The sequence below is a fragment of the Crinia signifera genome, chromosome 6 (assembly GCF_055691185.1).
Source record: "Crinia signifera chromosome 6, ASM5569118v1, whole genome shotgun sequence".
NCBI lineage: Eukaryota > Metazoa > Chordata > Amphibia > Anura > Myobatrachidae > Crinia > Crinia signifera.
In genome coordinates this window covers 291,214,940-291,226,138 of record NC_139222.1, presented here as the reverse complement: position 1 = coordinate 291,226,138, position 11,199 = coordinate 291,214,940, and the positions used below count along the sequence as shown (strand labels likewise).

The following is an 11,199-nucleotide window of genomic DNA, read 5'->3' as shown; positions in this document are numbered from 1 at the left end:
CACCACACCGCACTATTACACGGGGACCAGCAGCAGAGCCGCCGCCTAGCGTCACCTCAGTCAGGACAGAGGTGCTGCTTCCCCCCCGCCGCCAGGTGACCTGGGCTGGCCCACAGCAGCCCGCCACAGGTGAATGTAAGGCGTGGCCAGCTGCAGCCGCCAATCAGCGGAGGCGGCTCAGGCGGAGGGGGCGAGGCGGGATCGCACCATGTTCTCAGCCAGGGGGAGCTGGGCCATACCATGTCAGGCGCCGAGGCCATACCATGTCCGGAGCAGGGGGGGCGGCGCTTCAGTGACAGGAGGGAGCCGGGAGCAGCCGCTGTCACCACGCCCGCAGCAGGACGGACGCTTTGGGATGATTCCGTGACAATGTCAGCCATGGAGCTCTTCCAGGCCAAGGACCAGTACATCTTGCAGAGCGGGGACACGGCGCTATGGTGCAGCCGCCAGGACGGGGCCCTGACCGCCCGCCCGGGTGAGTGATACGGGGACCACACCATACCCGGGGTGATAGAGGGCAGCCTGGCAGTGCTGAGGGTACCTACCCGGGGTGAGGGAGGGCAGCCTGGCAGTGCTGGGGGTACCTGGGGAGAGGCAGAGGGAGGGCAGCCTGGCAGTGCTGGAGGTACCCAGGGGTACCCGGGGAGAGGGTGAGGGAGGGCAGCCTGGCAGTGCTGGAGGTACCCTGGGAGAGGGTGAGGGAGGGCAGCCTGGCAGTGCTGGAGGTACCCGGGGGTACCCGGGGAGAGGGTGAGGGAGGGCAGCCTGGCAGTGCTGGGGGTACAGAGGGTGAGGGAGGGCAGCCTGGCAGTGCTGGAGGTACCCGGGGGTACCCGGGGAGAGGGTGAGGGAGGGCAGCCTGGCAGTGCTGGGGGTACAGAGGGTGAGGGAGGGCAGCCTGGCAGTGCTGGAGGTACCCGGGGGTACCCGGGGAGAGGGTGAGGGAGGGCAGCCTGGCAGTGCTGGGGGTACCCGGGGAGAGGGTGAGGGAGGGCAGCCTGGCAGTGCTGGGGGTACCCGGGGAGAGGGTGAGGGAGGGCAACCTGGCAGTGCTGGAGGTACCCGGGGAGAGGGTGAGGGAGGGCAGCCTGGCAGTGCTGGAGGTACCCTGGGAGAGGGTGAGGGAGGGCAGCCTGGCAGTGCTGGGGGTACCTGGGGAGAGGCAGAGGGAGGGCAGCCTGGCAGTGCTGGGGGTACAGAGGGTGAGGGAGGGCAGCCTGGCAGTGCTGGGGGTACCGAAGGTGAGGGAGGGCAGCCTGGCAGTGCTGGGTGTACAGAGGGTGAGGGAGGGCAGCCTGGCAGTGCTGGGGGTACCGAGGGTGAGGGAGGGAAGCCTGGCAGTGCTGGGGGTACCTGGGGAGAGGCAGAGGGAGGGCAGCCTGGCAGTGCTGGGGGTACCCGGGGAGAGGGTGAGGGAGGGCAGCCTGGCAGTGCTGGGGGTACCCGGGGAGAGGGTGAGGGAGGGCAACCTGGCAGTGCTGGAGGTACCCGGGGAGAGGGTGAGGGAGGGCAGCCTGGCAGTGCTGGAGGTACCCTGGGAGAGGGTGAGGGAGGGCAGCCTGGCAGTGCTGGGGGTACCTGGGGAGAGGCAGAGGGAGGGCAGCCTGGCAGTGCTGGGGGTACCGAAGGTGAGGGAGGGCAGCCTGGCAGTGCTGGGTGTACAGAGGGTGAGGGAGGGCAGCCTGGCAGTGCTGGGGGTACCGAGGGTGAGGGAGGGAAGCCTGGCAGTGCTGGGGGTACCTGGGGAGAGGCAGAGGGAGGGCAGCCTGGCAGTGCTGGGGGTACCGAAGGTGAGGGAGGGCAGCCTGGCAGTGCTGGGGGTACCGAAGGTGAGGGAGGGCAGCCTGGCAGTGCTGGGGGTACAGAGGGTGAGGGAGGGCAGCCTGGCAGTGCTGGGGTTACAGAGGGTGAGGGAGGGCAGCCTGGCAGTGCTGGGGGTACCTGGGGAGAGGCAGAGGGAGGGCAGCCTGGCAGTGCTGGGGGTACCTGGGGAGAGGCAGAGGGAGGGCAGCCTGGCAGTGCTGGGGGTACCGAGGGTGAGGGAGGGCAGCCCGGCAGTGCTGGGGGTTACCGAGGGTGAGGGAGGGCAGCCCGGCATTGCTGGGGGTACAGAGGGTGAGCGAGGGCAGCCTGGCAGTGCTGGGGGTACAGAGGGTGAGGGAGGGCAGCCTGGCAGTGCTGGGGGTTCCGAGGGTGAGGGAGGGCAGCTCGGCAGTGCTGGGGGTTCCGAGGGTGAGGGAGGGCAGCTCGGCAGTGCTGGGGGTACCGAGGGTGAGGGAGGGCAGCCAGGAGCTGCTGCTCTGTATAAGAAAAGAGTAATATACACACAGGGTATATCGGGGGCAACAAAATCAATTAAAATTAAATTAATATATTGAGAATCACAGCTCCAATTATAAAATTGTGCTGCTCCCAGATGAAATAAATTCAACCAAGAAAACCAAAAACAAGAGCGCACTGTGTTGATCTACCAAATTTAATAAATTAAAAATTAAGTATACATATAACCATACATATATGGTTATACTTGTTTAGTTTCACGGCGTCAGCATGGCCACACGCTACTTCCGGGTTCAGCGCTCGCCAAACTTTCTAAAATAAACGAAATAAACTCCATGCCAACGTGGATAGTTCATACCCCCACTATCCACGTTGGCATGGAGTTGATTTTAGATAGTGTAGCGTGGGTAAGCGCAGCGAGCCCCGCAAGGGGACTCAGACGCGTGGCCATGCTGCCGCCGTGAAAATACCAAAAATGTTATTAAAAACAATTGATATCCAGCATTGTATAAATGGTTCTTCAATTAAATCTGTATTCTAGCTTTATAATTATCACAGTCCCCTTCTTATTAATCACTTTTAATTGATTGGGTCAGTACACATCCCTCCAATTAGAACTTGTATGGCTCAGCTCCCAATTAAGGTGAAAGTTCTTGTGCCTTTATATGGCTTATAAGTTTCCAAGTGGCATATAAATGTTCCAATGTATATTTACCATAGCCCGCATATGGGTGGGGTGACATCAGCGAGTATCTTTGTCCGCTACTGTGATTATTAATTCTAAAGCTATAATACCGATTTCATTGATGAACCGTTTATACAATGCTGGATATAAATTGTTTTTAATAGAATTTTTTTTATATATGTATGGTTCTATGTATACTTAATTTTTAATTTATTAAATTTGGTAGATCAACACAGTGCGCTCTGTATAAGAAACTGCTGGGCTGAATGGAGCCGAGGTCCGATAACAGGACGGGATCTGATCCGGTTACAGCTGTATGTACACAGGAGATTGTCCTTCAGGCTTTTGTGCTGCTGTTATGTGATTCGTTCCGTTGTATTTATAAGTAATTATGGATGAGAAAAGGATCACACTACGCAGATCACCCAGGCACCTGGTTGTGCTGTGACACGTTCATGGGATGGTGAGATAGGGGCAGACGCCCCCCACAGACACTGTAGTGATGCAATAGGGTCCCCACGCTCTGCGCTGTTACGTGGGACTGTAGGGATGTAATAGGGTCCTCATGCTCTGCGCTGTTACGTGGGACTGTAGGGATATAATAGGGTCCCCACGCTCTGCTCTGTTACATGGGACTGTAGGGATGTAATAGGGTCCCCACGCTCTGCGCTGTTACATGGGACTGTAGGGATGTAATAGGGTCCCCACGCTCTGCGCTGTTACGTGGGACTGTAGGGATGTAGTACGGTCCCCACGCTTTGCGCTGTTACGTGGGACTGTAGGGATGTAATAGGGTCCCCACGCTCTGCGCTGTAACGTGGGACTGTAGGGATGTAATAGGGTCCCCGCGCTCTGTGCTGTTACATGGGACTGTAAGGATGTAATAGGGTCCCCACGCTCTGCGCTGTTACATGGGACTGTAAGGATGTAATAGGGTCCCCACGCTCTGCGCTGTTACGTGGGACTGTAGTGATGTAATAGGGTCCCCACGCTCTGCGCTGTAACGTGGGACTGTAATGATGTAGTATGGTCCCCACGCTCTGCGCTGTAACCTGGGACTGTAGTGATGTAATAGGGTCCCCACGCTCTGTGCTGTTACATGGGACTGTAGGGATGTAATGGAGCAGGGATAGTGGGTACACGAGAGGTCCCCACGCTCTGCACTGTTGCGTGGGACTGTAGGGATGTAATAGGGTCCCGCTCTGCACTGTTACATGGGACTGTAGGGATGTAATAGGGTCCCCACGCTCTGTGCTGTTACATGGGACTGTAAGGATGTAATAGGGTCCCCACGCTCTGCGCTGTTACATGGGACTGTACGGATGTAATAGGGTCCCCACGCTCTGCGCTGTTACGTGGGACTGTAGTGATGTAATAGGGTCCCCACGCTCTGCGCTGTAATGTGGGACTGTAGTGATGTAGTATGGTCCCCACGCTCTGCGCTGTAACCTGGGACTGTAGTGATGTAATAGGGTCCCCACGCTCTGTGCTGTTACATGGGACTGTAGGGATGTAATGGAGCAGGGATAGTGGGTACACGAGAGGTCCCCACGCTCTGCAGTGTTGCGTGGGACTGTAGGGATGTAATAGGGTCCCCACGCTCTGCACTGTTACATGGGACTGTAGGGATGTAATGGAGAATGTGCAGGTATTGGGCTAATCCTGTCCTGGTGGTGCACTCGCACAATACCGGTGTCCTGGTGTCATCCTGGTGTAAGAGGGGATGATGGGTAATCTGTGTGCCGCAGTGTTACCGGCCTTCTTGATAGGAAGCTCTAATTCTTGTTATGTGCAAGTTCCAGGATAGCCAAGCTGTGTCCTATAGGCTGCTCCTCTATAGGTGAAGAGGGATCAATACAGATGTGTCCTCATACATGCAGCCGCAGTACACCGTGCAGCGTGAGATACCTCATATATCCAGCCTCAGTACACCATGCAGCGTGAGATACCTCATACATCCGGCCTCAGTACACCGTGCAGCCTGATATACCTCATACATCCAGCCTCAGTACACCGTGCAGCCTGATATACCTCATACATCCAGCCTCAGTACACCATGCAGCGTGATATACCTCATACATCCAGCCTCAGTACACCGTGCAGAGGGATATACCTCATACATATAGCCTCAGTACACCATGTAGCGTGATATACCTCATATATCCAGCCTCAGTACACCGTGCAGCGTGATATACCTCATACATCCGGCCTCAGTACACCGTGCAGCGTGATATACCTCATACATCCGGCCTCAGTACACCGTGCAGCGTGATATACCTCATACATCCAGCCTCAGTACACCGTGCAGCGTGATATACCTCATACATCCAGCCTCAGTACACCGTGCAGCGTGATATACCTCATACATCCAGCCTCAGTACACCATGCAGCGTGATATACCTCCTACATCCAGCCTCAGTACACCATGCAGCGTGATATACCTCATACATCCAGCCTCAGTACACTGTGCAGCGTGATATACCTCATACATCCAGCCTCAGTACACCGTGCAGCGTGATATACCTCATACATCCAGCCTCAGTACACCATGCAGCGTGATATACCTCATACACCCAGCCTCAGTACACCATGCAGCATGATATACCTCATACATCCAGCCTCAGTACACCGTGCAGCGTGATATACCTCATACATCCAGCCTCAGTACACCATGCAGCGTGATATACCTCATACATCCAGCCTCAGTACACCGTGCAGCGTGATATACCTCATACATCCAGCCTCAGTACACCGTGCAGCGTGATATACCTCATACATCCAGCCTCAGCACACCGTGCAGTGTGATATACCTCATACATCCAGCCTCAGTACACCGTGCAGCGTGATATACCTCATACATCCAGCCTCAGTACACCGTGCAGCGTGATATACCTCATACATCCAGCCTCAGTACACCGTGCAGCGTGATATACCTCATACATCCAGCCTCAGTACACCGTGCAGCGTGATATACCTCATACATCCAGCCTCAGTACACCATGCACCGTGATATACCTCATACATCCAGCCTCAGTACACCATGCAGCGTGATATACCTCATACATCCGGCCTCAGTACACAAATTCATTGTAGCAATTACATACCCTCCAACATCTGGAGGGTAGAAATCGGTGCACATCCGAAAAGGGGCGTGGTCAAATGGGCGTGTCAGTGGAAAAGGGGGTGTGGCCACGTCCCCTTTCCGAATGTGGACTGGCGTCATTCACACCATGTACCCGGGGCCCCAGGATGAGCCGGGTATCATGTAAGCAGCGCCCACCCCACTTCCTTTACCATCCTCAGCCGGCTATCAGCCCTGTATCGGCGATCCCCTTTTGCGCTGTGGTGTGCGCACATTTTGCCCTCCCCTGGAAACGGAGACGTGGTGCAGGGGTTCCGGGGCAGAAATCACTATGCAAGGGGAGGACGGCCGTCCCGCTGAGTCCCCCTGCAGTGCTACCTGGGAAATGTAGTCTATCAGGCCACTCACACACAAAGAGCAGCCAGCAGCGTAATAGAAGAAAACTACAGTTCCCAGAGACGGAGGAGATGCCTATCAAAAAGCGGTACATTCGGTACAGTCTGATTTAGCCGGTACAGACCATTAAAAAACGGTACTGTACCGGCTAAATCGGTACAGTTGGAGGGTATGCAATTACAGATCAGAGCATAGACTCAGTCACACATCACAGTAGTCGGCACTGTCACCTCGTGTCTCCTCGTTGTATTGTGTTGTGACTTAGACACATTTTCAGCCCATACTAGTGATGTTTGCAGAGTACCACGGTGTATGGGGCCTGATTCAGAGTCGGTCACTGTCGTGCAAATGCGTAATCCGTTCGATTATCCAATGACTGCACATGTGAGGGGAAATGGCAACAAAACAAAGCGTATAGCTCTTAATCCCAACGCAATCTGCCTGACAGGAAGCCGGTGTTTGGGGGGAGGTTACCGGCCGTTTTCTGGGGGTGACGTTCAGACGTGCCCAGGCATTATCAGGGAGTGCGTGTGACGTCAGCCGGTCTGTGTCGCAGGTGCCAGTAGCTATTCACATTTGCACAGAATGTACAAATTGTTCGGTGGTTCTAGTCTTGTATCTGGATCTGCGGGTGGATAGCGATATGCAAGTATCGCATTCGATTTGCACGGGGCGGGGTGTGGCGGCTATCCACTCATGTGCAGATGACTGCGAGTGATCAGGTGCAGATAAGGCCCATGGTATGCTGACAGCGGCTTTTCGGCACGGCGGCAGCTATGATGTATGAGGACACATCTGTATGTTGTGTCGGATACATTATACATGGGCTGTGTGTACTTCTGTGGGTGATCTGTGCAATATTGTATATGTTCCTCTGTAGGGGAATTATTTGTCTTATATGTTCTGTCCCTATCAGTGTCAGATATATTTTGCTGATCTAAGGAGCTGTACGTTCCTGCACATCCAATATACATATCCGCAGTGTCATGTATAGCTGTGTATGTGCTGTTCCTGCACATTCAATATACATATCCGCAGTGTCCTGTATAGCTGTGTATGTGCTGTTCCTGCACATCCAATATACATATCCGCAGTGTCATGTATAGCTGTGTATGTGCTGTTCCTGCACGTCTAATATACATATCCGCAGTGTCCTGTATAGCTGTGTATGTGCTGTTCCTGCACATCCAATATACATATCCGCAGTGTCCTGTATAGCTGTGTATGTGCTGTTCCTGCACATCCAATATACATATCCGCAGTGTCCTGTATAGCTGTGTATGTGCTGTTCCTGCACATCCAATATACATATCCGCAGTATCCTGTATAGCTGTGTGTGTGCTGTTCCTGCACATCCAATATACATATCCGCAGTGTCCTGTATAGCTGTGTATGTGCTGTTCCTGCACATCTAATATACATATCCGCAGTGTCCTGTATAGCTGTGTGTGTGCTGTTCCTGCACATATAATATACATATACGCAGTGTCCTGTATAGCTGTGTATGTGCTGTTCCTGCACATCTAATATACATATCCGCAGTGTCCTGTATAGCTGTGTGTGTGCTGTTCCTGCACATCCAATATACATATCCGCAGTGTCCTGTATAGCTGTGTATGTGCTGTTCCTGCACATCTAATATACATATACGCAGTGTCCTGTATAGCTGTGTGTGTGCTGTTCCTGCACATCCAATATACATATCCGCAGTGTCCTGTATAGCTGTGTATGTGCTGTTCCTGCACGTCTAATATACATATCCGCAGTGTCCTGTATAGCTGTGTATGTGCTGTTCCTGCACATCCAATATACATATACGCAGTGTCCTGTATAGCTGTGTATGTGCTGTTCCTGCACATCCAATATACATATCCGCAGTGTCCTGTATAGCTGTGTATGTGCTGTTCCTGCACATCCAATATACATATAAGCAGTGTCCTGTATAGCTGTGTATGTGCTGTTCCTGCACATCCAATCCGCAGTGTCCTGTATAGCTGTGTATGTGCTGTTCCTGCACAAATAATATACATATACGCAGTGTCCTGTATAGCTGTGTGTGTGCTGTTCCTGCACATCCAATATACATATAAGCAGTGTCCTGTATAGTTGTGTATGTGCTGTTCCTGCACATCCAATATACATATCCGCAGTGTCCTGTATAGCTGTGTATGTGCTGTTCCTGCACATCCAATATACATATACGCAGTGTCCTGTATAGCTGTTTATGTGCTGTTCCTGCACATCCAATATACATATCCGCAGTGTCCTGTATAGCTGTGTATGTGCTGTTCCTGCACAAATAATATACATATACACAGTGTCCTGTATCTATGCGTTTGTGCTGTTCCTACACATCCAATATACATATATGCAGTGTCCTGTATAGCTGTGTATGTGCTGTTCCTGCACATATAATATACTGTACATATATGCAGTGTCCTGTATAGCTGTGTATGTGCTGTTCCTGCACATATAATATACTGTACATATACGCAGTGTCCTGTATAGCTGTGTATGTGCTGTTCCTGCGGTCTGTAGGTGAATGTGTGTATTTGTTGCTGTAAACGGATGGTGAGAACTCTGCAGTCACACTCTCATACTTTTATCGTGGGCAGTAAACAGACCGAGCCGACCAGATCGTTGTACAGTGTGTGCGTGTGCACAGCTGCTGTGCAGATGATTGTGTGTTTGTGTGTACACGGACGCCGGAATAGTACGCTGTTCCCAGGTGTGTATACAAGGACGCGGTGATAGTGTGCCATTCCCAGGTGTGTGTTCACAGCTGCTGTGATGGTGCACTGTGCCTTGGTGTGTGTGTGTAAATGGATGCTGTGATGGTGCACTTTGCCCAGGTGTGTATACACGGACGCTGTGATAGTGCGCTGTTCCCAGGTGTGTGTGTACACGGACGCTGTGATAGTGCGCTGTTCCCAGGTGTCTGTACATGGACGCTGTGATAGTGCGCTGTTCCCAGGTGTCTGTACACGGACGCTGTGATAGTGCGCTATGCTTGGAGCTTCTACACCAGTGTTATCAGAGTGTACATTGTGTTCCTGTGACATGAGATACTGTATTGTGAGACAGCTGGAGGCGTCTGTCATTCCTGGACAGGAATTCACCCCCCAAGGGTACAACGGACAGCTCAGAGCAGGTATCCGGTGACATAACTGGTATTGTAGGTCTTGTGGTTCTGTCCCGAGCGCTCCAGTGCACGGAGTATTGTTATCCCACTGTCCCCGGTACCCCAGTAGCTCAGAGCAGGTATCCGGTGACATAACTGGTAATGTAGGTCTTGTGGTTCTGTCCCGAGCGCTCCAGTGCACGGAGTATTGTTATCCCACTGTCCCCGGTACCCCAATAGCTCAGAGCAGGTATCCGGTGACATAACTGGTAATGTAGGTCTTGTGGTTCTGTCCCGAGCGCTCCAGTGCACGGAGTATTGTTATCCCACTGTCCCCGGTACCCCAGTAGCTCGGAGCAGGTATCCGGTGACATAACTGGTAATGTAGGTCTTGTGGTTCTGTCCCGAGCACTCCAGTGCACGCAGTATTATTACCCCACTGTCCCGGGTACCCCAGTAGCTCGGAGCAGGTATCCGGTGACATAACTGGTATTGTAGGTCTTGTGGTTCTGTCCCGAGCGCTCCAGTGCACGGAGTATTGTTACCCCACTGTCCCCGGTACCCCAGTAGCTCGGAGCAGGTATCCGGTGACATAACTGGTATCGTAGGTCTTGTGGTTCTGCCCCGAGTGCTCCAGTGCATGGAGTATTATTACCCCACTGTCCCCGGTACCCCAGTAGCTCGGAGCAGGTGTCCGGTGACATAACTGGTATTGTAGGTCTTGTGGTTCTGTCCCGAGCGCTCCAGTGCACAGAGTATTGTTACCCCACTGTCCCCGGTACCCCAGTAGCTCGGAGCAGGTATCCGGTGACATAACTGGTATTGTAGGTCTTGTGGTTCTGCCCCGAGCGCTCCAGTGCACGGAGTATTATTACCCCACTGTCCCCGGTACCCCAGTAGCTCGGAGCAGGTGTCCGGTGACATAACTGGTATTGTAGGTCTTGTGGTTCTGTCCCGAGCGCTCCAGTGCACGCAGTATTATTACCCCACTGTCCCGGGTACCCCAGTAGCTCGGAGCAGGTGTCCGGTGACATAACTGGTATTGTAGGTCTTGTGGGTCTGTCCCGAGCGCTCCAGTGCACGGAGTATTGTTACCCCACTGTCCCCGGTACCCCAGTAGCTCGGAGCAGGTATCCGGTGACATAACTGGTATTGTAGGTCTTGTGGTTCTGCCCCGAGCGCTCCAGTGCAAGGAGTATTATTACCCCACTGTCCCCGGTACCCCAGTAGCTCGGAGCAGGTGTCCGGTGACATAACTGGTATTGTAGGTCTTGTGGTTCTGCCCCGAGCGCTCCAGTGCACGGAGTATTGTTACCCCACTGTCCCCGGTACCCCAGTAGCTCGGAGCAGGTATCCGGTGACATAACTGGTATTGTAGGTCTTGTGGTTCTGCCCCGAGCGCTCCAGTGCACGGAGTATTGTTACCCCACTGTCCCCGGTACCCCAGTAGCTCGGAGCAGGTGTCTGGTGACATAACTGGTATTGTAGGTCTTGTGGTTCTGTCCCGAGCGCTCCAGTGCACGCAGTATTGTTACCCCACTGTCCCCGTTACCCCAGTAGCTCGGAGCAGGTGTCCGGTGACATAACTGGTATTGTAGGTCTTGTGGTTCTGTCCCGAGTGCTCCAGTGCACGGA

At 53.5% G+C, this 11,199-nt stretch overlaps 1 protein-coding gene across 1 annotated transcript in view; it reads left to right on the top strand.

The window, feature by feature from the left end:
- Nucleotides 1–257: 257 nt before the first annotated feature.
- The window catches only part of INPP5F (inositol polyphosphate-5-phosphatase F), an 84,007-nt gene continuing 73,065 nt past the window's right edge, over nt 258–11,199 (top strand). Inside the window, exon 1 of the mRNA XM_083149916.1 lies at nt 258–475. Coding sequence (XP_083006042.1) covers nt 370–475 — 106 coding nt within the window. The 5' untranslated portion in view covers nt 258–369. The remainder of the gene's footprint in view (nt 476–11,199) is intronic.